At 36.7% G+C, this 26,056-nt stretch overlaps 1 protein-coding gene across 1 annotated transcript; it reads right to left on the bottom strand.

The window, feature by feature from the left end:
* Positions 1-2,271: 2,271 nt before the first annotated feature.
* YME1L1 (YME1 like 1 ATPase) lies at positions 2,272-25,876 on the bottom strand. Its single transcript, XM_074866711.1, has 19 exons — positions 25,603-25,876; positions 22,711-22,842; positions 19,967-20,129; positions 17,823-17,921; positions 16,897-17,006; positions 15,585-15,735; positions 15,387-15,494; positions 14,542-14,624; positions 13,607-13,697; positions 11,811-11,963; positions 9,576-9,708; positions 9,050-9,112; positions 8,428-8,540; positions 7,891-8,046; positions 7,047-7,198; positions 6,075-6,201; positions 5,901-5,974; positions 5,174-5,260; positions 2,272-4,085 (listed from the first exon to the last, which is right to left on the bottom strand). The coding sequence occupies exons 1-19, from the start codon at positions 25,630-25,632 to the stop codon at positions 3,942-3,944; spliced, it is 2,169 nt and encodes a 722-aa protein (XP_074722812.1). The 5' UTR covers positions 25,633-25,876; the 3' UTR covers positions 2,272-3,941.
* Positions 25,877-26,056: the final 180 nt, after the last annotated feature.

Raw genomic sequence — 26,056 nt, 5'->3', positions numbered from 1 at the left:
GGAGAAGCAGTGCCAGAGACTACATGGAGTTTACCTGAAACTTTGCTTTGAATATACAAATACCACTTTATGTTAGTTGCTCAGATACTACAGTGATGGATGAAAGTAGAACCTTTAGAGAGATGCTCTGAAGAGTAACAACTACAGTCATCATTAAGACACATCCCTTTGTAAAAGCAAAACGACATCAAGCACAAAGCTGATTTTTGGAGTGCTTAACGTGCATAAAAACTGAAGTGCACTTCAGCTGATGTGTCTTTCCATACCTACTTTTAACCCTAGGTTCTAGAGCAATAGGTTTTTTTGCTTTGTGGAGATTAAAACAAAACTACCGATCACCCTACCACCCACCACTCTACCTGTGACAGCCTGAGAATTCTCATATGAAAGTCTGCAAAAGGTATCCTGAACTTTCCTGCAAATTTCTATGTCCAAAGAACATTCTATTTCCCCCTCATTCCAGTTTTTCTGTGGAACCTTCCTACCTGGAAAGATACTCAAACCACATCTGGTGGGTGTTTCATCACTAGGGCAGTTGAACGTTCTACTGTGAAAGTAGCTCTGTAATAATCAATAAATATTTATTAAAAAAGTTACAGGTCTTGCAACACTCCAAAGTTGAAGAGCCACTTTTGTCCATAGGAGGAGAAGCAGTTCTTGAAATAGTAGTCAAAGACTGAAAACTAGTATCAATCTTAGAAGAAATCTGCTGCTGAGGTGGAAGTCAAAACCCAGTGCTACTACAGTCCATATCATCTGAACCTCAGTATTCTAGCCAGCAGCATTAAATTTCCAGGACAGAGCACTAACCACAAAGCTAGATACAACAAACACAAAACCAAACAAACCCAACCCCATGCACCAGAGTCCTCCCTTTTCCCACTGAATGCTTCAGTGTCCATATTAGTGCTTTTATTAAGACAGATGAGGCAAACGATACTGCACTGATGAGCTGCCAAAAGAGCAGCTGATGCACTCACATTGGCCAACACCAGAGGAAGGCATCTTAATAAACACTAGATAGAAGGAATGGGAGTCATGCTTCTGGAAAAAAAAGAGAATGGAAATACACTTCTGAGGGAAGTAGAATGAGCGGCCTAAAGTGAGTACTCTCGCTTCTTGTCCTGTTCTTTTGCCATGTTTTTGCCAGCAAAAATATCGCTACTTGCTTCTGGGAAAGGTTTCCGAGCAGATCAAGAGAGCAGACAACTACCAATGGCGTGATTGCTCTATTTTCACAGCCAGTTCAAGGGATCAAGATTCAGAAAACACTTGTGACATTTCAGCTGACTCAGGTCATCACACAGTAGGAGGCAGCTAGAAAGAGCCACACCTTTCACTGGAAGTTTGCATTTTCTCTGTATTAAGCTTGACGGCAGAATTCTGGCATAAGTCAGCCATGAGAATGCAGAAAATTCAGAATCATGCCCAAGTTTGAAGTGCTTATTTTATGTGTATCTGTACTTGTGACCAGTTAAGGGCTATTTAAAAAGCAAACGGTCCATTCAAAGTACTGGGCTCTGCCCTGTTTCCAACAACATGAGCCTGTCTACTTGAAGGGAACTGAGGTTATTTTCGCCATCAGACTGATGTTCGGAAGCTGCCTTTGTGATCTCCTACCTCTGTCCAGTGATTATGTGAGGAGGAATTTCAGCCCCTAGATGCACCCAAGAACACCAGAGGTCAAACCCAGTGCCTAAATAGACAAGTTTCTTTGAAACTCCACAGATACCGGCAGGCACCCAACCACCTAGGTAAGACAGTGAACTCTTCAGTAACAACTCTGCTGTTAAGTTGGCCAGAAAGCAGATACCTTTTACACCTGATGGCTAATCTCTTAACAACCTTCTTACACAATCCAATGAGATAGCACCTTTTTTTTTCCTCTTCTTTTTTGAGACTTTCTTCTCTGCATATAGCAAGAAGCTTTTGAATGACAGAAGCCAAGCTAGATGCTCCAGGGCTTACCCCACAAACCAGATCATTCAATACAGATTTTAGTGACTGCAAAAGTGAAAAGCTTTTTTGCTTTTGTTTCTAAATGCAGATTCACATTAGCTGGAAAAGTTCCCATTCGAGTCCCACTACTGAAGCAGCAACTGAAATTTCCAGGGAGAACATTCCCTAGAAATCTGATTACAGAGAGTGCAATTTTGCCATCATCTTAAATTTATTTACAAGTTTAAATGTTTTATACACCTCAATTTACATAGTAGGGAACTTGGTATTACATTTTATAGCAATTTACAGTGAATAAAAAGAAAACCAATATGCATAATTAAAATTAACCTTTATTACTCAAAAAACAGATGCCAAATATGCAGTATATTTCTGTTTCTGTTGGCATATTCCTAAAATACATGTACAACTGTAACTAGTCAGCCTAGACATTTGCTATACTGTTTTATAACATGTGGGAGTTCTCCCACACTGCACTGGGATGTCACTATAGTAAGCTGACAAAAATAGGCAAATAGAAAGTTATCCTGGGTTTGCAAGAAAAAAATGCATGTGCTCTTACTAAAAAACTAGGTTATAATCAAGCATTACACTCAGAAAATTCTAAAATACTATGTTACCTCTAGTTTTAAGTGTAGTTACCAATTTCCATTCACATTTATTGGCACCAGCCCAACTATTTTCATGTCCAAGTATGGCAGCCTTCAGCATTAACATGCTAATAAAGGGCCCTCTCTGCAACAGAAGTTTACAGTCCCGAGAGTCTACAATTAATTGTGCAGAAAGATTATGATCAAGATGCGTTATTCCTAAAAACCAGTTCCATGAGATAAGAAAGTTTTTGAAAACAGAAGCAGTTCCCAGTCAAGTGGAAGTGATTGCTAGCAATTATATGCCAGTATTCTTATTCTCTTAGAATTTCCAGAGGTTTCTGTAAGGGTTGAAAGAAAAGGTTTTATTTCCCTACTTCTACTGTAGAACAGAACTGGGAATGTTATTTGAAACAAATACATGCTTCAAACATTTTCTGAACTACTCTTTACTGAGCAATACTGCCCCCTCTCTGAAAAAATTATCTGTTGGATTATCAAACACTCGTACATAGCATTAGTAGAAACTAGTTCTGTAGAATCTCCAGCGGTGTAAAAGCACTGTCAAAGCACTGTTATCCATCTACTGCAGTAATAAAAAAAAAAGTAATAATCTTGTCAGCAGCACATCAGAGGTCACAGGTTTTTTCTTATCCCTGCCATGCTTCTGACCAAAACATGGTCCAAAGAGGCTTAGACATGTTTAGCCCATTGTTTTTGCACTAAAATTTCTCTCCCAGCCATACATGTGTGCATTTTAACCCCAAGAGCACTGAAAACACAATCACTAATGATTTTGTCTAACATGAGGCTCCCACAACTCCCTTTAACAGAGATGCAGTGTCGCCGCTTCATTCCTGGACGTGTTTTGTTATATTTCTAAATAAGAAGTCTTCTGTAAAAGTGATCTCTAGCCTCAGAGTACGAGCATTAGTTAGACTACATACTACTGTCTTACAAATCAATCCGTCACTATCCATACAACATTCCATAGCACATACTGTGGGGTATCACTTCAAACACATGTAGCAGCATGACCCAGGAAGCTATGCCCAAACACACCAGTATACTGGCATGTTTTTCTTCTCAGCTTCAACACATTTGACTGAACCAAAATGCTGCATTCAACCCTGAGATTTCTCTTTCTGAATACTTCTTGTGGGAAGAGCATAGGGAGCAGAGGATGAGGAATTTACTTTATTTTGTGTGTCTTATTCTGATCAGACACAACAAACAGATGAGTAACAGAAGCTCACAAGAGACAGAATAATATTAAAGTGTCACTAATGCCATACACACATCAGGAAGGGGAAAAAAGGCTATGCTGCATAAGACTACTGCATTGCTAGATGTACATTCTTCAAATCATCAGTTACTGCATCCCAGAAGTTATCATCTTACTTCTAGTTTTTTTCCCTCTAGAACAATTTGGATTTCTTTGGCATCCAGAGTCTCATATTTCAATAGAGCTTCTGCTAAATTCTTGTGTTCTTTTGCATGAGTCTTCAGGATGGTCTTTGCTCGCTCGTATGAGTCCTAATATTAAAAAAAGTTGGAAGGAGATTTTAAGACTTTAGAACAAAAACAACAGCAAGATTTCACTTTAAAAACTGTTTCCAGATAAATACAGCTTGAAACAAACATTTAAAGTTGTGCCTTATATTTCATAGCTAGCACAGCTCCTGTCTTATGGAGATTTAAAATCTAGCTGACGTAATTAATAAAAAGAAACCCCAAACCCAAACAAACCACAACCCAACTTTATGTCACCTTTGCATTTTGCAGAAGTAGGACTAAAAATAAAATCCTGAGACAAACCTTAGTATTTTTACGTATGACTTAGAAAAGACTTACTAGATTTGAAAATCTGCTGATTAAATAAAATTGATTGCAAAGACTAAAGTTTTTAAAAGCTTATAAAACTCTCAAAGTATTATGTACTTTTAGAAAGCTGAAAGCTACCCAACAAGTTACCAGTTGCTGCAAGTAGATGCACATTGTCAGCATTACCAGCTTCAACTTAACTTTTAGTTCTACAGAAACAGTTCTTACACGACCAAGTCAGTTCAAAAACAGCTACAGCAAAAGTGTTACTTGTTTAAATGTTACAACATAAATATTTCTCTTGCCTGTACCAAACTAATTCAAATTATCAGAACAGTGATCTGCAAGTTCTGTGATTATCAAACATTACAAATTTCCCTGAGCATCTGATACTGATCACTGTGAGGAACAGGATACTGGAGAAGGCAACTCTCTGATCCGATATGGCCGTTCCTGTGATTCTATACAAAGTGATTTAGCTGCAAGTTACGAAACATGGGAGTAACAAAATTTTTTTCCTATGAATTGAATAGGCAAAACAAATCCTGACCAAATGTAGTTTGGAAGTGTTAGACTATATTAAAGAACCCATCACCACCAACTTGTTTCTCACTACTTGTGCATGATAATCATCAAGAAGTTTTGATGTGCAAAGATTCAAAGTTGCAGCTACACTAAATATTTGGGAATCCACCTGTGTATTTTCAGGAGTATACATTACTAAACTGAATAATCAAGTAGCCTGATGCTCGACTGATCTCAAAATAAATGTTTCAGAGTGGAGGGGGAGCGAATCTTACCCGCAGAAGTGTTCTTACTTCCTGTTCAATTGCAGACTGAGTTTCAGGGCTAACTTTCCCCGTATCAGTATAGGTCATAACACCAAGCTAAACAACAACACAAATATCTTTATCTTGCCACTGTTGCAGTAATACACATAAAACACTGTTAACAGCTTCATCACCTATTGCTTCCACATGCAAACAAATAAAATCATTAATCAAAGGCTTGCTGAAGTGCTCACAACAGAAGCAAAACCAGAAGCCTATTCATCAATTATGTAGTCACTGCAGAGTTCTGTTTCAATAGGTCACAGTACAGATCCTGATCAAGTGTTTTCTTATTTAAAAGACAAACCAAAATCCCTAGACTACTAACACTTGATGGGTAAAGATGACTAAAGAAATTTCTTTAGAAGTCTAGAAAACTCGATGTTGTCAGTCCTCCCTCCCCGAAACTCAAGACTACCCTTTATTCTAAAATGTTTGGTTTTATTATAAATTTTTTCTGCAGACATAGTAACTTTCAAGGCAATTTTGAGGCAAAGATCTTGTAAGTTAATTTTTAAATTGTCAAATATACAGGTTTTCTAGTTGAGTTCTCTATAGCAGGACTAGTGATAAGGCTTACTTTCCTTTTTGCCAGAACTGCTTAGTCTCTGTGATCACCGAGAGCCAAATAGGTATTTAGTTACAGAACAGAGCATTTCTTTGTACCATATAAATATTTAAGGATTGATGATACTACCTTCTCGCTCATTCCAAATCTAGTCACCATCAGTTTTGCAATTTTAGTAGCATTGTCAAAATCACTGGAAGCACCTAGATAGCAAACAGATTTAAATTAGTTGTTGAAACCCAAGTTAAACATGCTAGTCCACAGGCTTTGATCCAAAATTCTTTTAACTACCGATCAGCTGACCTGTTGTGATGTGATCACTTCCAAATATGAGCTCTTCTGCTACTCTTCCTCCCATACAGACATCCATCTGTGCAAGCAACTGGGATCTAGTTTCGCTCCATCTGTCATTTTCTGGGAGCAAAGATACCTGTAAGAGACAGAACTGTGGTCAGGTAACAATAAACAGAAGAAATACCAAAACAATCTGAAAAATATTCTTCTTTATATCCAAAGCAGATGCTCTGGGCCTCCTCCTAGTCTATGCACTCATCAGGTTTGCTTGGAGGTGCTTAGTCTACCAGCTGAAGTAGTCTCCTACAGGCCATGAGCACCACATAAAATTAAGCAACTTGAAACTACCACCAGAAGAAACAGAGCAAGCTATTCTATCCATTTCTCCTGTTTCCCTACACTTGTACTGAGCACAAATCAACTTGCCTGGAGGATTCAGGCCAATAGTTTTTTTTAACTGAACACATTAACTTGGATAAAGTTCAACAGAAACAGACACAATAGAAATATTTTTTTCTGTTCAAATGCTTGGCAGCTAAAGGCAGAACAGAAAAACTTAAGGATAACTATACTAGAAACAAGGTAGGTAACCAATTAGGTTTAAAAAAAGTCACACTGGACAAAGAACAACTCAATAAAGGATGTTTGTGTTAAAAGTACAGTTGAGCAATGCTTCTACTTTCCAGTCCTTTAGACATTCTTCAAAGTTTTGCTATTGGGTGCTATTTTAACTGCAGCAGAATCAAACATACTTACATTTCTTTCCTTGTATATGTGAACTATTATACTAGCATATGCTATTTTATTTCAAAATAAAGAAAGCTTTCTATCACACAGAAAAATGACCAGTGACTTTTCCAAGAGACTACTCATAACTGAGTACTTCAATATACTACAATATGCATCAACATAATTACAAATAGCATTGTTGCCACATTCCTCAACATCACTAAAGCAACATAAAATTCTAGAAATACTCACATGTCCAAGTGTTGTTCCTCGTGTCATGATTGTAGCCTTGTTGATTGGCATTGCATCCTTAGTATAATATGCAATGATAGCATGTCCAGATTCATGGTAAGCAGTGATGGTTTTGTTTTTCTCATCAATTTCTACACTTCTACGTTCAGGTCCTTAAACAGAGGAACATTAAAACTTTTTTGTACAGCTAACCACCACAATCCACACATTACATATACTCAAACAGAGCACAAAGTAGCTGAGGAACAGCATGCCAACAAAATCAACTAACACTTAAGTGCAAAATGTTTACAAGCAGTATTTTAATGTCTAAAATGGACCACAATACAATCTACAGATAAGTTACTTTTAAAGGAATAGATTTAAAATACAGTCTGAGTATCTGAGAAAAACCAATTTCTTCTCCCAAGTATGCACCATATTTTTAGTGTATATGTCTCAAATGCTTAAGTTTAGTGTTACCACATGACAAGTTAGTTAGACAGAAGTTCCAGCTTTCTGATCATTTCTTCTCTCCTTTCCTTTAGGAATAAGTAGTGGAAGGGTAAGAAATCAAGCCTGTGTCTTCCTCTAGGCTGAAGTACAACATGCAAAGTTTTTGATTTAAAAAAAGTATCAAGTCTTAAAAAGAATGTATTCCATACTAGATTTTACATACTGCTCTCCAGTCTCAAAAGATTCTATTCAGAATTAACTAACATAGGACTTATTTGTTTTTAGAAAAAAAACAACAAACCAAAAAAACTAACAGCATAAAAACTTCTTTCTCTGTAGAAGTCTTAATCACACAAGAAAACCCCTGTGCACTGTAACATACATGTACGTCTTTTGTATAAAATCCTACCCATTAGAATTTTGTCCTTGGAGAATTCTAGTTCTTTCATGGTTACCATATCTTTTCCATCAACAGCTGCCTTTAAGGCAGCTTGATTTACAAGATTCTCAAGCTCTGCTCCAGAAAATCCTACCGTGCCTCGTGCAATTATTTCCGGATCAACAGCTGTTGGGAAAAACAAACAAACTTGTCATTAGGGTCCATATTGCTCCTGAAAAAACTCATACCATGAAGAAATATCAAGAAACACCAAAATACAAGTTCTACTAAATACATGTTCTACTAAAAAAATGCATAAACAAAAAAATTTCAACTTTAGAAGAAATGAAGTCTAATTCTTATGACACTATGAACTGCTGGGGACTAGAAAGAAACACTGCCTCAGAAGACCGTCGTAACACTACATACTAGACAATTTTTGTGTTCTTTACTGAGACACATGGTAAAGCCACAATTGCTGATGGAATAAAGGACTAATATATGAGTGGGCTGATCCAGTATAAGAACTGCTACATAAAAAGATATTACAGTAAAGTATATACTTACATGGATCATACTTTATTTTATTAAGGTACCACTTCAGAATTTCAGTACGACCTCTTACATCAGGCTTGGGAACAGTAACTTGCATATCAAAGCGACCAGGACGTATTAAAGCACTAAGGAAAAGACAATTTAATACACTGATTTAAAAATGCTGTAGTAAACTGTTGTTAACATATATAAGGAACCAAAATCCATCTGATATTTCTAAAGACATCTACATAGACTATGTCTGGTGCACAGATGCAAAGAATACATTTTTCTCATGTTTGTAAAAAGACAGGTGAAAGATGTTTATTATCAACCCATTTTACATTTTTTTTGGCATTTGAAAATTCTGCATTGCAAACAAGGAATGCAACTGGTCAATTTAAGTAGAAAAACTTCCAGAAGGTTTAGATACTCAGATACATGTTACTTGTTTCTCCATATTTAACTCAACAACCTTTTAAATGCCAAAAACTGGTCAATATACATCCTTTTTAAAAGGGGAAAAACCCCAGCTATAACACTGTAATACTTGAAGATTATCACAAGCAACTTTGTTGTTGCAGAGGGTTTTGGGTGGGGTTTTTTTGGTTTTTTAATACATGCTTTGTAAAAATGATCAATACATTATACTCACTTATCTAACGCTTCAGGGAAGTTTGTTGCACCAATAATAACAACACCTTCATTAGGTTTAAAGCTGTATGGAAAAAAAGGGTGAGATTTTTTTTTTTTGGAGAGAGAATTTACACTTTTTTTTTGGTCAACAACTACTTCTGCTTCTCATTTTGGATGGCCTCAACTGGCCAGTCAAAAGCGTGCTATCAAACCACAACATGTGATCCAAGAATGACCACATTTAACCCAGCAACTTGTTAAAAACATGTCCTGATCTGAGAGTTTAACTTCTGCCTTTAGATATATAGCCAGCCTAAAAAAATTGAGAAAATATTTACAATAATTACAGCTATTGTGCTACTTCAACTCAGAAGCTTCTATACTCTTTACAGTAAGGCCATTAATGCTACTGTTAGCAGTACTTAGAAGCATTACAAAAAAAAATATGAAAAACATCAATGCCGTCAAGGAAGAAAAATTCACCCGAATATTCAAAATACCAGCCAGTCAAGCACCTTCTGGGCCCTCAGAATCTGTATATTTACCCATCCATTTCAGCAAGAAGTTGATTAATGGTCTGTCTTGAATAGGGATGCATTGGAGATTCAATTCTCTTCCCACCAACAGAGTCCAACTCATCAATAAATATAACACATGGTGCATTTGCTTTTGCTTCCCCTGACAAAAGAAAAATAGCAGAAGGACAATTCAACCACACAAAGGAACACAGTGTATCACATAATTTAGGATTCTATTATTTATATTACTCTTGGATTGTAAAGTGTTTTATTAGACATCACCAGAACTGTCTTGCTTTTAGCCTAAAAAGAAATATATTTTTGAAATGAAGCGATACAAAGAAAAGCAACGTTCTTTATCTCCACATCAGCTTATCCTTATCCTGTTACAAAAAGTTACCAGTAAAATAGATTAAGAAATTCATTGCATTTTGTATCAACTCCTTACAACAGTTTATTTCATTGGCTTGGGTAGAGAAAACTGACCTCTTAAACAAAAATAGTATGAAGTGTGATGGGTCTAAACACTAACTTATTTTAATAGAGCCTGCTTGTTATTTAACAGTGAAGACCTCACCTTCAAGTTTACAGGTATTAAATACTGTGAGGAACTGAAGGATTTAATGCCTCAAACAGTCACTGAACTGTTTGCTGCACTGATCTTCCAATGAGGACCGCTAACCACTGGCTCTATTGTGTAAGCCTGATACTTTGTATAAATGATGCAGGCCTTGCTAGTGACTAAACCCCTGAAGAAGAGCTAAAAGTCTGGTAAGAGGGGAACATCTGCCCCAGAAGGAGCCAAAGACTGGATGGTTGCCCAAGAAGCATGAAGTCAGGAAAAACCAGTAACTGGGGGAAAGGTAAAGGTGGCAAGGGGAGATCGCAATCAACTCAATTGGACGAAAGGGTTAAACCCCATTCCCCCTCAATGCATGCACAGAACCTATGCTCCACCTTTCCTGTCTCTCATGCTAAGGAGTTAATGGAAAACCCACCTCTCCTCATCTAGTATGCAAATCAGCTGATAAGATGAACTTAAAAGGTGACAGAAAACTGGACTGGTTGCTGGGTGTGCATCCACCACCCAAGATTACTGGACCCAAGACAACGCTGGAACCTGGGGTAGTGATCCAGATTCCTTCACTCTCTTTCTCTCCCTTCCTTTTCTTTTATTGATAAATCTATCAGAAAGGAAAGAAGAGGCCACATCGCTTACTATCCTTTTCCAAGTTTAGGTTACTTCTACCATAAGTAAAACTTTTTAACTGGTTGTTTGGTGTCGTTTCACCTTAATTTAACACAAGGGGATCATGAAACCTTTATGACTCCCTGGGCTCCCAGTCCAGGTCGTAACAAATACACAATATAAAAATGTAACAATAAACTTCAAGACCATGAACGGGTACATGCATACTAGCACGCAACTCATCTCACCCAGCTAGACGTATCTGTGACATTGATATTAATGTACAAGTCAGTCATCTAAACTTCTGTCAACGGAGAGAAACGTACATTTTAAGGTACAACACAAGTTACATTCTGCATTATTTCCATGTGAAGCAAGTCACATTTCTTCTACAAATGCAAACTACTTTCTACCACATTGTATATGCCTGACACTATCATTCTTCCATTTAAGAGAAGTTGGATTCCCCCCCCCCCGATAATTATTTGCACTCTTGACACAGAAAGCCTATTCTGTGAAAGTTATCAATCTGAACATTAATTTTAAAAGTTTCATTATAATGCCCTTTGTTCCGGGCCTGTTGATGGGTGTGAGAAATGAAGTCTCAGCTTAGTGCTATACTGTGATGCCGTAAAGTTCTAATTCAGATTTACCAAAAAAAAAAAGTATGAGGGAAGTAATTGAGAAAGTTAACAGCATTTTTTATCTTAAATTTACAGCTTAAGTCAAATTTACAAAAATTTATGTATGACTATGTAAATTACAATTTAAAATATTCTATTTAGTTTATAGGACATTACATTTCTAATTGAATTACTTTCATTCTCTCTGGGAGTGTTGTAAAATCAGTTACAATTTTTGCTATAGTTTCATCTGACAACTAGCAAGATTCTACAGTTACTTGATGCTCACAGAATTCTGAGATTTAGCTACACAAATGAAGTTTTATTTATCAGCCTCATACAATACCAGTTACCAGTAACCACAACTGTAATTAATCAAACCTTGTAAACAATGCTGAATACTTAATCTCACATGTGAAACGATTTCAAAACCACAAATATTTAACTTACTGAATAGGCTTCGGATGCGACTAGCTCCTACACCAACAAACATCTCATCGAACTCTGATCCCGATGCATAATAAAATGGAACATCAGCTTCACCAGCTACAGCCCGTGCAAGAAGAGTTTTACCAGTACCAGGTGGTCCAACTAACAGAATGCCTAAAAACACAAACAAGAAAAAAACCACCAAACTCACACAGTCTTATTACACAGGTACTGTTTCTTCCATGCATTAGAAGAAATAATTTACACTTGGCTTCAAAAAAAACTGTTAGCATCCCATTTCAGATCCTGCTCATTACTTGCAGTCTGAAGCAGCTTCCTGTAACAGATCTAGATACGCTCTGATCCATATTTACATAACAACAAAAACTTGTAAGACTATCAAATAGAAACAGAAGCCTGAAGCATTCTACAAAATTACTGCTGAGTTTAGCAGCTGAATCCCTAACAGTGTCTTCTTCAAACTGACACTGTCCTAGCCATTTCTGAAAGTGGAACTTTTTTTTTAAAATTAAATCATTCCAAGTAATTGACTTTAAACAGCGTAGAGCATTAACAGGAAACAGACTTATCAGGATTATGTATTTCAGATTCACTTGGCCTCCTAGTATGATCAAGTTCAATCATCCCTTTAAATGAAAACATTTGTTTCTGAACTGTCTAAAGCAGTTAGCAAGCAGTAAAGGTGCTGAAAACCGTACAGAAGAAATAAAGGCCTTTTAAGAGTTCAGTTACATAAAAACTCCCACCTTTCAAGATAAAGAACTACTATATATTAGTGTAATAACTAAAGAATGCACAGTAAGTTTTGTCTAACCCCAACAATCATTTGCATACTACAGGTTCTTTTGGGGACATTTTTGCATTATCTTGGGTAAGTTTTCAAGACTAACTTATGTTACATATCTTTCTCAGATGAGAAAAGATACAACAGAATTAAAGATTTGGTGACAGGAAGCTATTAACTTTAAAAAAGATATCCTTATAGATGGGGGGGGGGCGTGGCTGGGAAAACAGACCTAAAAACCTCTGAGATACATAAAGTTCTACTCAAAAAGGCATTAACAACAATTATACATAACTTTATCAGTACATATTTTTTTAATACTATGTTATGCTCAGTGACAAATTAAAAGAATTTTCATAGTTCAATATATCATCTCTAAAAGGTTTACTTGGAACTTCAAAGAAATATTGATTCTTAACCCTGTAAATAAGGCAGCTAACAATTGATATTTGAAAGTGTTTTTGCCTGGAACCTACAGTCCACTGCTTTGCGCTACCATAGCTTATTACACCCAATGTTATTGAATTTCTACCAAATGTAAGATGTATCCAGGCCTCTTTGCTTCTTCTATCTGAATATCTCAGATACCTCAAATCTTTTGTGGGGGTAGGCAGTAATGACTAATTTTTACATATGGGGAACTGAAGGTAAGACAGGAAGCGTGCAACATAAATACCTTAATCCCCACTCCCAAGTACCTCAGTTTAATGGTATCCTTTAATAAAGAAGCTTTCACAACTCTCTTTAAAGATTCATTTGTTCCTCAAGTATTTTAAACAAACAAGGAAATCCACTACCTATGTCTAACATTATTTCTCTATTTTTCCCAGATACAAACTAAATACAACAGTAGTATTTAGGCCCATTTTGGTTATATACTTTTTTGACTCCCTAACTAAAGGAAAAAATATTCACAAGCTAGGCTCTACATTAGTCATTCAGTATAGAACAAAGCTACAAAGATAACCACAGGTACATATGATTTTCACTTCTGCTGAGCAATGATTCCTACCTTTTGGAAGTTTACCTCCTAGTACAGTAAATTTATGTGGGTTTTTCAGGAATTCCACAACTTCTTGCAATTCCTGTTTAGCTTCTTCGACCTACACATTAAAAACATGCCATAAAATATAACTAAGCATTTATAAAATACCGCAACTTTTTTGTAGGTGAGTTTTGTGTTAGAGACTAAGTCTCTAATTCTGTATTGATCAAAAATACACAACAGAAAGAGGAGATAAAAGTGTACCACAGAATTCACATGGATACCGAGTGTCCATGAGTTTAATTCAATCTATATAGTAGAATTGTTCATGGGACTCAGTAAACCCTAAAGTTAGTGATACTGAAGGAATAAGCAGACAGTTCAAGACCAGATCTGACCAGCAAGATAAATAAAGAATCAAAACTTCTACATCAAGGTATTAGTCTAATTAGATAAAATGAGATTAATTCTATTTGTCCAAGGGGAAGCAGAGGGGTAGGTCCTCATTTTGCCATAAAAGCCAAAAAACAATTGAATAGAAAAAAATAAAGCTATCCCATCAGCAATGCCCACTTTCTGGGAATCTCTGTATCTCCTGTCCTAATACCAGATATCCAAAAAGTGATGGTACTAAGGGAGAAATGATCAAATGGAATTACCATCTTCTTGTATTGGTCAATTTCTGCAAAAAACAGATTAACATGGATACTTATGGCCTGCCTTTTGCTATCCTAGCCTTTAAAGATGTGACTCAACAAGTCAAGAGCGCACCTTCTATAAGGTATTAAATGCCACAAAGATATAAAACAGAACAAGCATGGTTAAAACCCTCCTTCATCTTGGAGTGGCCAGTACATATAAGGCTTCAGTTCATACAAAGAAATTTCTTGGAGCAAGCCATCCTTCAGGCTCACAATGACTAGTTAAGCAAGAACTCACACACACTTTAGTTTTGAACTTACCCCTTTTACATGTTCGAAGGTGACATTTTTCAACTGGATTGGATCAACTGCTGCATCAAAGATACTCGATGTTCGAAAGCGTACTAATAGCAGACAGCAGATGATAAACAACAAATTTACACATGAAGTCATTTCATTCCAAGACTGAACTTTGCACTTGAATGCATACCATTAAGCCACTAACTTTATACCTGCGCTTTTAGAAGGGCATGTTTCCATTTACAAGTGTCCAGCAAGGATAAGATTTATTTAAAAAAATCTTTAACATATCTGCAATAAATTCAATGATGTAAGTGCTTTTTAGTCATTTGTAGTACAGAAAGCCCTGCACCCAAAAGCATGTACACAAAGCCAGAAATTCTCCCTCAGTGTTTCTGCATATACCCTAACTGTCTTGAGACCCAAGTGATAACTTTGCATGAGGTTGATTTCTCAAGACGACAATTTGGCCATGCAAGTAGCTAGTCACTATAAACTAGGCTGTAATTACAAATAAAAATCAAACCATTTTGCCTACTGCTGGCCTAGATAACACATCATCTAAATTCAAAGACAAATATACAACTAGTGAACAGTTTGACTGCTTCTCTGCTTGGTTCCACATAATTATTTCACCAAAAGAATTAAAGTAATCATACTAACAGACAACTTTTTTGTCTCCATAAACGTTTTGTCACACTACTGTCTGAAAAGCTGTAACCAAAAAGCAGTAAAAACCTCTTTCATTACTACACTGAAATGTTATTCTAGAAGAATCATAATGTCAAAACACATTTAATTTGCGCTAAACCTGCTGGAATAAACAACATAAGTGAAAAATTGCAAGGAAAAAAAAGTTAACTAACCAGCATCAGAAAAGGAACCTTTCCCAGGTAAAAATGAAGAATATATAGCAAGATAAAAACAAAGAACAAAGAGAAAGAAAGAAAGTAAACGGGATCTTCTTAAGGAATCTGTAAAAGAAAATAAAATTGTTTTAGTATGGGCTGAAATAAACTACTTTCTGAATGCAAAGACAAGATACATGAACTAAAACAACTTACCAAGTGTTTTTTGCAGGAATACCTGTGCTTTCAAAAAGCCTTCTGCAAAACCAGTTTTAAAAGCATCCTGGTGTGCCTCTGGGATGTTTTTTGTTTTCATTAGTGTATCTAAGTTTTCAACATCAATTCTTCGCTTTCTCAGGATAAAGCCCTAAAATATTTTCCACAGCAGTGTTAGTATACACTAAGTTTTGATACACAATTAACTTACTACCTGGCTAGCATGCATGAGGGGGAAAAAAATTTTTAAAGAGCATATAATTCAGGTGCTCTAGGTTAGTTACATGACACAGGGCAGTAGCTTGAGTGTGGAATCACAATGGCTCCAGCAGGGGGACCCCAATTTTTGCTGACAGGTCAGGTTCAGAGCTCTCCTGGACCCCAGTGCCAAACAGAAAACACAGCCTAAGGCAGATTTGTACACACCTAGTTTTATACATTGGATTCAGTGGGAGATATTAGCTTAAGCTTTTTGCTTCATGAAATCAATTTAAATTATTTCCAAACGTGAAATATCTTTGTAAGTATAGTTTTGATAGAGCTTGATCAAATACATCTCATACACCCTACCAAATTTAAGAGCAGCACTGCATGGAGTTAGCTCTGGTTTATCTTCACCCACGGTATACCTAGTCCACAGATTAAATAAACCACATATGCCTAGAAGGGGAGAGTTCAAAGCTAATTTATACACAATAAGATCAAATACTTTAATTAGCCTGACTTCCGTACACCAATTAGAAGCAAAGAGTACCCAGGTTAACTTGGTTTTGTTAAGTGCTTTGTTATCCCAAGCCTGGATATCTATCTACTGAATTAAAAGTATGTATGTGAGTTTGTAACTCATAAAAATAACAAGTTTAAAATTTTTGTATCTTAAAAATATACTAGCCACAAGTATATCTATTCTTAAAACATCGATCACATGCTGAACTGCTTGAAAAAATATATATTCTTGTATGTTAAACTAGCTGTATTTCTGTTTAAACAAATACTTCATTTGACTCCAAGCTATTTTTAATAAAGCCACCAAAACAGAATACAAAGAATTTTATTTCTAGATTTTAAAACCATTTTTACACTCAAACAACTCTTCTAAATAATTCAAATAATCTTTATATTGATGATATATGAAGCAAATCTGTGTATTAGTAAGAAAAAACATATGTTGTCATTAGCTCAAGCTTTAGAATGAAGAAACTTTTTCACACGAGCAAAACAAAACACCCTTGGTAAATTGTAAAGGTTCATTCAAAAGAAAGAGGTGGTCTGAATAAGCCAAAACCAACTTCATAATGTTACTCATATTTACCTTCAAGAGTGAAGAAAGTGAACTTTTTGTTTCTGTGAATTGTTCAGATGTTGACTGCAGACGTCTTGCTCTTGATCTCAAAGTCTTAAAGTTCCGTGATTGTATGTAAACTTAAAGTAGTAAAAACGAACAAAAAAGTTTAAAAGTATCCATTACTCCACTACAAAAAAAGCCTAAGAAATTTCAGAAACTATTGTATGACAACGACTACTGTGATTGAACTGAACATCATCTTCCCAACATATCCACAGCAGAAAGTAAAGAGAATCGCAAACGGCAATCTGTAGGTCACTCCTTGCCTTCTCTTCTGCTAACTTTAAAATCTCAGATCCTTCAGCTTCCCCTGCATATTAAATGCTCCAAAATCTGCACCCTTCCTTGTGGCCCATCACTGGGCTATCTCCATTTTGTCAGCATCTCTCTCTTAACCATGGGACACAAAACCAGACACAGTATCCAGATGTATCATCAAAAGAACTGAATAGATGAGAATACTTGAACTCACTGAGCTCCTGATTTATTTTCTTGCTAATGCAGCCCTGTTGTTACCCATCATACATCCAGGAGTAGTTTAAACCAGTCACCAAACACCTTAAAAAGTTTATCTGGATGAATACTAGATCCAACATATTTACAGATTCAATAGTCGTCAGTTCATATATCGTCTTTTAAGAATACAATCCACAAATACTGACATCTTCGAACTAGATTCTATAGTTACACCATGTTTACTAACTTATTTCTGGAAACATACTACTCAAATGCAAAAATCACTTCATGATTTAAAGTGTTGAAATCAGTACAAAGTTCCTCCTGGAAGTTTACTGGTATTTCTTGAGTGACACCTCTAAGACAAAGGTAAAATATTTTCCCAGAATAAAAAGATACTATAGAGATTAAAACCAGCATTGCTTATTGTTTCATACCTGGCCAACACCGAACATCTGAACAGAAATTCTGGAGGGGATTAGGATGCTGTCTATACAAACAAGACGAGCGTAAAGCACTGAAAACATCCATGAAACCTGCAAAAAGATACAGCAAAGTGTAAATATACTCTATATTAAATGGCAGCTAAACACTACATCTCACATAGTTTGTTTTTTCTTTCTTTAATATTAATTCTATTTTACTACGGTCCTTCAGGCATCTGTAATTAAACAAATTAACAATTACCAGTACACAGATAGTTAGCTTCTTGCATTAACCTATGTCAGGCACTTTGCAATATACCAGAACTTTTTCTAATTAGAACTTCCAAAAAACATTGTTTCCCAGAATCTTGAATCTGAAGCTGTATCTAGGAGGTAAAACTCTGCACATCTATACAGAGCTGAATAAAATTATCTAGACCGGACAGGAATCCAAAGACTTTCATGAAGCTGAAGTACCAGCATTCAACCAATCATTCAGTTTTCCAGCTTTAAAGAATAGATTCCTCACGGGCATTTTCAAACAGACTACGTATAAAGTATGAAAACATTTTAAACTATACTAAGTCTACTTAACCGTACAGTCCTCATACAATACAGAAACAAGAAGAAATAAAAGAGCATCTCTGTGAAAAAGTTAGCAGCAGATACTATTTCAAGCACACTACTGACTGCAAGACCAGTTGTTTAGTTACCAAAAGTTCAAAGAACTCATCCTCATCTAGAAAGTAAGAATTATTTAAGAAACATCAGAAACCTGAGGAGGAAGGGGAAAAAACTGAGGCCAAGCCTATATATGCTCTCTTCCATAGTAATTCAGAAGCTAATGTTATCACAAAAAGGGTGGGGTTTTTCGTTTATTTCACATATTCTGAGAAAGTTATTGCATCAGTTAAGATACATCGAGGACAGCAAAAAAGAACGCTGAAAGTTCTTACTAAATTTTTTGAAGGTATATGATTGTAATAACAACTTGCAAGCTAACAAGCAAAATACTGAGGAACTATGGGAAGGAGAAAAAAAGATTACCTATTAATTCTAAAATGCTGTACATTCCACAATCCTCCACAATACTGCAGATTGGCTAATCTAGTACAACATAATTAAGAACACATACATTTCAAAAACAGAAATACTCTCCTCAGTTTATGCACAAGTATATGCACAACATACACATATGACAGTAACAGTCGTCCATAGCATGCAGTGTCACCTACACAAAAAGCACATGCTTGAAGCTTTAGCATCTCCCTTGCCTGTGGCAGTTTTTCACCTATAACCTCGCCTCTCCAACAGTGAATGAAACTACCAGTCTGGTGAGCTTCCACCTTCATCTATCAAAGCTTTGAAGCATTTGCAACTTTTTTCTTCACATTCAGGAAACTGCTTCTGGGCTAATTTTTTTGTATCTCGCATCACAATGCAATTTAAGTCTTCTCTAATAGTAGTCCTGAGATACTATTCTTAATGCTCTTTCTCCCAACTACAATACTGTACAGGCAGTGTCGCTAATGTCAGCTATATGCTGCTTCTTCTAACACATTCTTGAGCATCTACAATGGCCTTGCTTCCTGTATTTTAGACTAATCTCAACAAAACATCTTTAACTGTAAGGAACCACTCTTGGTTTATTTCAGCAACGAAATACTCTACATGGACTGTTAACAGTCTGCCACTCTCAATTCCCTTCTAATTAATGTCCTCATGTAATGTTGCTTCAATCGAAAAAGGAATAACTTAATGTAAACTGGAGATGTTCATGACTGTGTTACATTAGTAGATTAGCAAAACCTAATTCCTTCTATTTGGTGAAACAATGATGAGCCTAAGCTATTAATTTTTTCACCAGTTTAAGAGACAATGCCCTTGTACTACAGCTGAGTTCAGACAAGTTTAATAGCAGCCAACTTCAAATCTGAATTTGAAGAAACAATTCCAAAATCTGTATTGAATTTCCTGAAATTCCCAAGATTCAAAAGCACCACTCTAGAGACAACCTGTATACAAAAATACATTAATACTCTTTTTATTAAAGATTTTTAAACGATGAGTTATCTACAGCACAAGAGATTAAAGAATAACTGTGTTCACCTTCATAATCTTATCAATTCTCACTAGCACTTTACTCTGAAACATACCGTGCTTATTTTCAAAGAAGGACTCAGCAGAGATGTACGATGTATGCCACTGTGAAGAGACTCTGTTTTCTGCATAGTAGCCAGGAAGCAACCTGTTCACCAGTTCTTTGAACTGGTTAGCTTTCAAATCAGATAATCCCAGGTCTCTTAAATTAAGTACAGACTGCAAAATAGAAATAAATGTTCAAATTTACTTAAGATTGCCTATGGGGAAAAAAAAATTAAGAATGAGTTCACTTTTTGGCTCAATACAGCATCTATATTTCACAGTTCAGACCGAAAGAAAAAATTTTTAAATGAATGAAAGGACATGATTGAAGACGAGTATTTGCTACTGTCAGTGCAAAATAACTCTTCCATTTGCACGTATTGATATTTTCATTGTCACAGTACATTTATGACAAGCATATTTTCTTCCCAATTCAGTCTTTTTAACACCTTCCTGCTCCCTGATTGAAGCAGGCAGAGAAAAAAAATGAAGTTTTCCAACTCTTTCTACTCTTTAGGACAGAACAAATGGAGAGTGCAAGAGGGAAAGATGTACAGCAATAGCCACCCATTGTATTTCATCCAAGTGAGCAAACAGCAAAATCCCCCCAACCTTTTTTTTTTTTTTTTTTGGCTAGTCTTTTTGCAGATAGCACAGATTCAGCAGCAGCACAAAGACTGGATATTTAGAAACTATACCCACAGTTAAAATCTTAAAAAGCTATGAGCTGGTTAGACACACAATGAAAGGCCAAAGTTTCTATGGGGAAAAGGGTTAAGTACTTGGATCTGTGGTATCCTACAAAGCAAAGAAAATAGGAAAAAAACGAGGAGGTAAGGCACATACACTTGAGTTACTAAAGAAGTAATCTTGACCCAAGTAATTTAAATCTTGTATTTTACAGATAGGAAAAAATCTTGTAATAGGAGAGTATGTTTTAAAAATAAGTATTGGTTTGGATCCTTTAAAATATCTATTAGCCTCTCAATACTGCTTCTACAGTAACATTTTCTTAACTGACAAATACTCTATTCTAAATGTATTTGCACAGAGATTTGTTTTTTGATTGTTAGAGCATTAGGGATTTTTTCTTCCTAAATTGTTTTTATGTAAGCTTTATGTTGATCTACTTTCAAGGTGAAACTAGATTTCCAATAAAAAGACATACATAAAAAATGCTTGAATTATCTCTCAGTAGAAGCACTTTTAGAACAGATTCCTAGATGCTTCCAGAATACCACCATATTCAAAGTTTATAGTTTCAAATGGATTTCTTAAGTAAACAAAAGTATTCTGTTTTAAAGGCTAGGGTAGATTGCTTCTGGTCCACTTATACTCAAAATAAGTATGAATACATTTTTAAACATCATTTGACTTTTACACATGGTTTAAAGGAGTAGATCAAGCCTTCCTACTTCAGCTTAATAATTGCTTGGAAAATTACTGAAATGCTAAGCGGGGCAAAGAAGATTAAAAACATTTTTTAAATGTAACATTTTCTGTGACCCTTCAGAAGAGGTTACTACTTCAAAATACAGATTTAACTTCACAGCAGAGAGGCTTCACATTCTCAGATAATGATTTCTGCCATTCTAATAGTTCAACTTCATTCAGTATTATAACTGCATCAGTATTTGCTGATTTAAAATTTGAGTTTAACCTTTATTTAAGCTTAGGTCTATTATAATCTAATCAACTTGCTTTAGGAACTTTCTTTAAAAATAATTAAGAGTTTTTTTTAAATTATTATTGTTACACTTTTATCATGCTAGGAGGAGGCAAACAGGTGTATGATGAATTAGAGAGAAAATATTAAATGTGAAAAACTCTCTGTATTTAAAGGAGGCCAGATTCTGTATTTGTCTTTCTACTTAGCAAGAGAACTGAATAAATGAAACACACTTTCAGTTTCATTCAATAATCCAGGTCTCCCGCTGAAATAAAATTTTATCACCAGAAGCACCAAAAATCCCAAACCAACCCAACAATGGAGTCACAACTCAGAGATGATTAGTACAACCCATGCTGATTTTCAAAGTTCTGCAGTTAGTGAGAGATTCCATGTTTTTCCTCACAAACATTTTCTTAGTTATAAAACTTGTTGTAAGAAATTAGTTTAAAGAAAAGTGGCAAGACCTGATACTACTTTGCACTTTCTGTATTTTGATTGTCAATGTGAAGAACAAAAGATACCTAATGATAATGAATATTTTAATAGAAAAATAAGAAAACATGCAAATATGCTATTTAAAAACCCTCAACATATTTTAAGTTACAGTCTGTTTTCTCATAAGCAATAATGAAACAAACTTTTGTGGAACTCTGAGTGTGAAAAGACAATAAGGAGTTTATTAACAGAAAAGGTATGTTTCTTGCTTTAAAGTAACAATTAAGTTGAAAGTGAAAATAAATCCCCTCCTCACTTGCAAATTACTAGACAAGTACTAGCCTTTTTCTTATTAATGAATGAATACTGTATTTTCATAGAATCCTTACCACCAAAGCACCGACTGACAGATTCTGTCAAAAAGTTACATTCTATGTGTTAACACTGTATTTTCATAGAATCCTTTCTGCCAAAGCACCAACTGACTGAGGTTCTGTCAAAAAATTACATTCTGTGTGTTAACATTCTGTTCTGTTTAGGCACATTATTTTATAAAACAAGTCAAAGATTAAATTCACTTAAACTGATATTTTTCAGATTTAATTCAGCTAAAAGCAAACCACCATTTTTTCCAAAGGTTTTTAGTACCTCACTCTTCTGAGGATCATGCTCTGGGGAGGCGTCCCTCTGGACAGGCTGTACAGATGCTGTGCTGGCAGTAGTAGCGGAGCTTTTTGGTGAATGAAAGGCATTGATAAGGTGACTCAGAGGAACGGTAGCCTGGAAAAAAAAAAAAATCAGATACTGATTTAAGCTTGTTTAAACTATTTAAGCATATCTCTATTCCAAACCCTGTCTTATAATTGCATATCTTGTACACTGCCTTTTGAGGACTTCATAATAAACCACATGAATTTAGCTTCAACACCAGAGTGTTGGCTGATACCTCTATTTAAAGGAAAAAGAAAATTAAAGTATGCCTGACAAATTAGATCACAAAGCTTGGAAGAGAAAAAAAAAGGCTACATTTCCTGGTTTTCAAACATAAGCATGGTTTAAAGAAAATAATCACTAGATTTGCAAATACAGAAGTAGGTACAGATCATTGACATTTAGGAGATATGAAGACTGCCCTCAATTTGCACTTAAGACAATGCTTAGATACCAAAAAATAATAGACAACTTCTTACAGATGGTTCTCAGCTGAAACAGCAGGGAAACAAAATTGCTACTACACTTCCTTCAGAATTTTTTTTTCCAATGGTTTTTTTCTTTCTTTTTAATGTATCACTTATTTGCTATGTTAGATATGTGCTGTTGCAACCAGATAACAGAACAATAAGGATTGTTGCTATCTTTTGACAAATACTACAAACTTCACAATCATTTCATGGAAATAAAATACAAAACCTTGTGAAACTGAGTATTTTTCCCTCGTAGTCACCATATCTCCACCACAGTCAATTAACTTACATTCCAGATCGGTGTTTTTTCCCCCACATACCAATAAAAAACACAAAAAAAGAAACACAAGCAATATGGGGAGAAAAAGAGAGGAAAAACAGTAGCAAATTACTTCTGTGCTGAAAAGCCTGTAAGTTGACACCATCTCTTGAAATGTCTCAAACCTGTTTATAGTTACTGTCATTCAGGAACTTTCCCTTCTTTCAAAGAAATGTTCACTTAAAATAATCCTGAGCCTGTCTTGGTGTACACCAACACAAAACTAAGATCATCATTCTGATGAGACTTCATAACACAGCCACAGAAGACATGTTCTTTAAACAACATAAACAGAAAACAAATGGTAAAAGAGGTGCACTATTTAGTGGTAGGCCTTAATTTCTGACTTTAATATGATATTTTATAGTAAATTCTAGATTACCCCTGGACAGATATCCAAGCAACAGATCTCATTAAGCTGGTTCCCCTTGAACCAACTTGAACAGAAAGCTCAGTGGCTGCTTTTGAACAGCACTGAATCATAAGGATTTAGCAACATCTTACTAATTCAAAGATCACCATTCTTAAGGACTACTGACTTTTGTATTATTTCCAAACAATACCTATTTTCATCTATGAAGTAATACTTCTATAACTTGAAACATCTATATTTTTTTACTGCATTATACAAGTTATTTCCAAAAGTTTTCTTTATGTTTTCTTCCTTGGGATCCCACTTTAGCTTAACTTTAGTACTTTAGATACCTTAACTTTAGGTATCAAACTAACCTATACAAAGCATACGTACATATCACAGTAAATTCTGTAGTTCAGCAGCACTCAGCTCAATGACACCACCTCATGAATCACTACAGAAACCCACATGCACCACTTATCAGGGCTCCCTCTCTAGCACATGACTATGTCTATTGTGACTATATGATACAAATAATCCCAACACTTCCAAAATGCCTCAGTCTCATTACACATCACTAGGGAAAAGAGTTGGGGTGCAACTCTGGCTGCCAGAACAATACCAGATTGCAATACCTGATTAAGCCTCTGCCTATAAATGTCCTTCCGCAAGAACTTCCATCTCTGTGTTGACTAGGCAGACCAAGAGAAACAATGCTGCGAGACATGAAAACTACCTCAGAATTAATTGTCCAAAGTTATAATTACAATTCTCAGAGTTTGTGGTAAAACCATAAAGCCTCCAGAGGTCAAAGCCAGCATCCCAACCACTAACCAAGCATTCCTCCTGCATTTCCCACTATGAAAAGGTGGAATGACACATTCCTAAAAATATCATTACAAATTCTCTCATTTCACTGCACTAACAAAAGCAATTAACACATTCTCCACATCTGGAAAGAACAATCAAATCTGTGGAATAAGACTATCACATACTAATCGCCCTAACGGAAAACATAAAGACCTCTGGTTCAGATCAAAGTCCGTAAAACCCACTAGTCCCATCCAACTCACTACCTAGTAAAAGATACCTTCCCGATTGCATCCAGCTTGTTCTATACAACAAATGATTGAGGGGCTTTTCCTCCGCTAACTCTTGTAACTTTTAAGTAATTTATTTTTGGTTTCCACAACCACCCGTGACAATTAACAGCACAGTTTAACTTTAGCTGTAATAACACTCCCCTCGCTTGTTTTCTACTATAAAAACAAATACTAAAAAGCGCCATCTCTAGGTTACTTCTTCATTTCAGATTTTACAACCTTTCGCTGTACCTTCTTCTCGCCTCCATTTACCTATTTTTCCTAGGTAAGGATCCTAAGCCGCTGTAGCACCACCCGCTCCTCTCCCCGCTATGACACTCGGTTCCGCCGAGCCGGCAGTCCCCCGCGATGTCCCCCCACACCTCGTTCGCTCACGCCCCGTCGGCGCTCTCCAAAGCTCCAGAAACGTGGCAGCCGGATCTCGGCTCCTTCAGCCGAGGCCCGCAATCTCCGGGTCTCCCGAGTGCCTCCGCCCAGCCCCGCTGTCTCTATCCGTACGTGAAGCGAGCCCCCGAGCATAGCCCAGCGGAGAGAGGGCCCTGAGGACGGCGAACTGCGCACCGCAACGGGCCCCCTCACCTGAGGCTGAACGGTAGAAAAGGAAAACATCCTCCCGCAGATGGGGGGAGTGGCGGCGGCGGCGGCGACCACAGGTGCCTCCTCCGGTTCCCAGCCCAAACGTAGAAGCCGTGCCCGCCTGCCAGCCTCCGCCGCTCAGTCGCTGTGGCAGCCGCCGCCGCCGCCGCCAGCAGGAGGGCCCCACAGTTCCACTCTCCAGGAAGATGGCCGCCCCCTGCGGCCAGCAGTGACCAGGCCCGGGGCTGCCCCGGAAACGGATGGAGATGATAGAGCTTCCAGGTCGCCTCTCCCTTTCCCCGCCCCGCAGCCACCGCCTCGCAACCAGGTCGCTTAGCAACCCCTGTTTTCCCGCGCTCCCCGGCCACGCTGCGTGCAGGATCAAACCATCAGTTTCAGGAGGAGGAGGAGGAGGGGGGGTGAGGAGCAAACCATCCTCCCGGGCAGGCCCCTCTGC

Source organism: Strix uralensis, chromosome 1 (genome assembly GCF_047716275.1).
Source record: "Strix uralensis isolate ZFMK-TIS-50842 chromosome 1, bStrUra1, whole genome shotgun sequence".
NCBI classification, from domain to species: domain Eukaryota; kingdom Metazoa; phylum Chordata; class Aves; order Strigiformes; family Strigidae; genus Strix; species Strix uralensis.
Note: the sequence above shows the minus strand (reverse complement) of the source record. Positions and strands in the feature narration are given on the sequence as shown.

Coding starts and splice junctions, on each gene's coding strand:
- YME1L1 (XM_074866711.1), bottom strand. CDS start 25,632: ATGTTTTCCTTTTCTACCGTTCAGCCTCAG. Junction 15,736..16,896: donor CACTTTCTTCACTCTTGAAG/GTAAATATGAGT, acceptor AAAATATTTTAG/GGCTTTATCCTGAGAAAGCG. Junction 8,541..9,049: donor TTCCCTGAAGCGTTAGATAA/GTGAGTATAATG, acceptor TCTTTTCCTTAG/TGCTTTAATACGTCCTGGTC.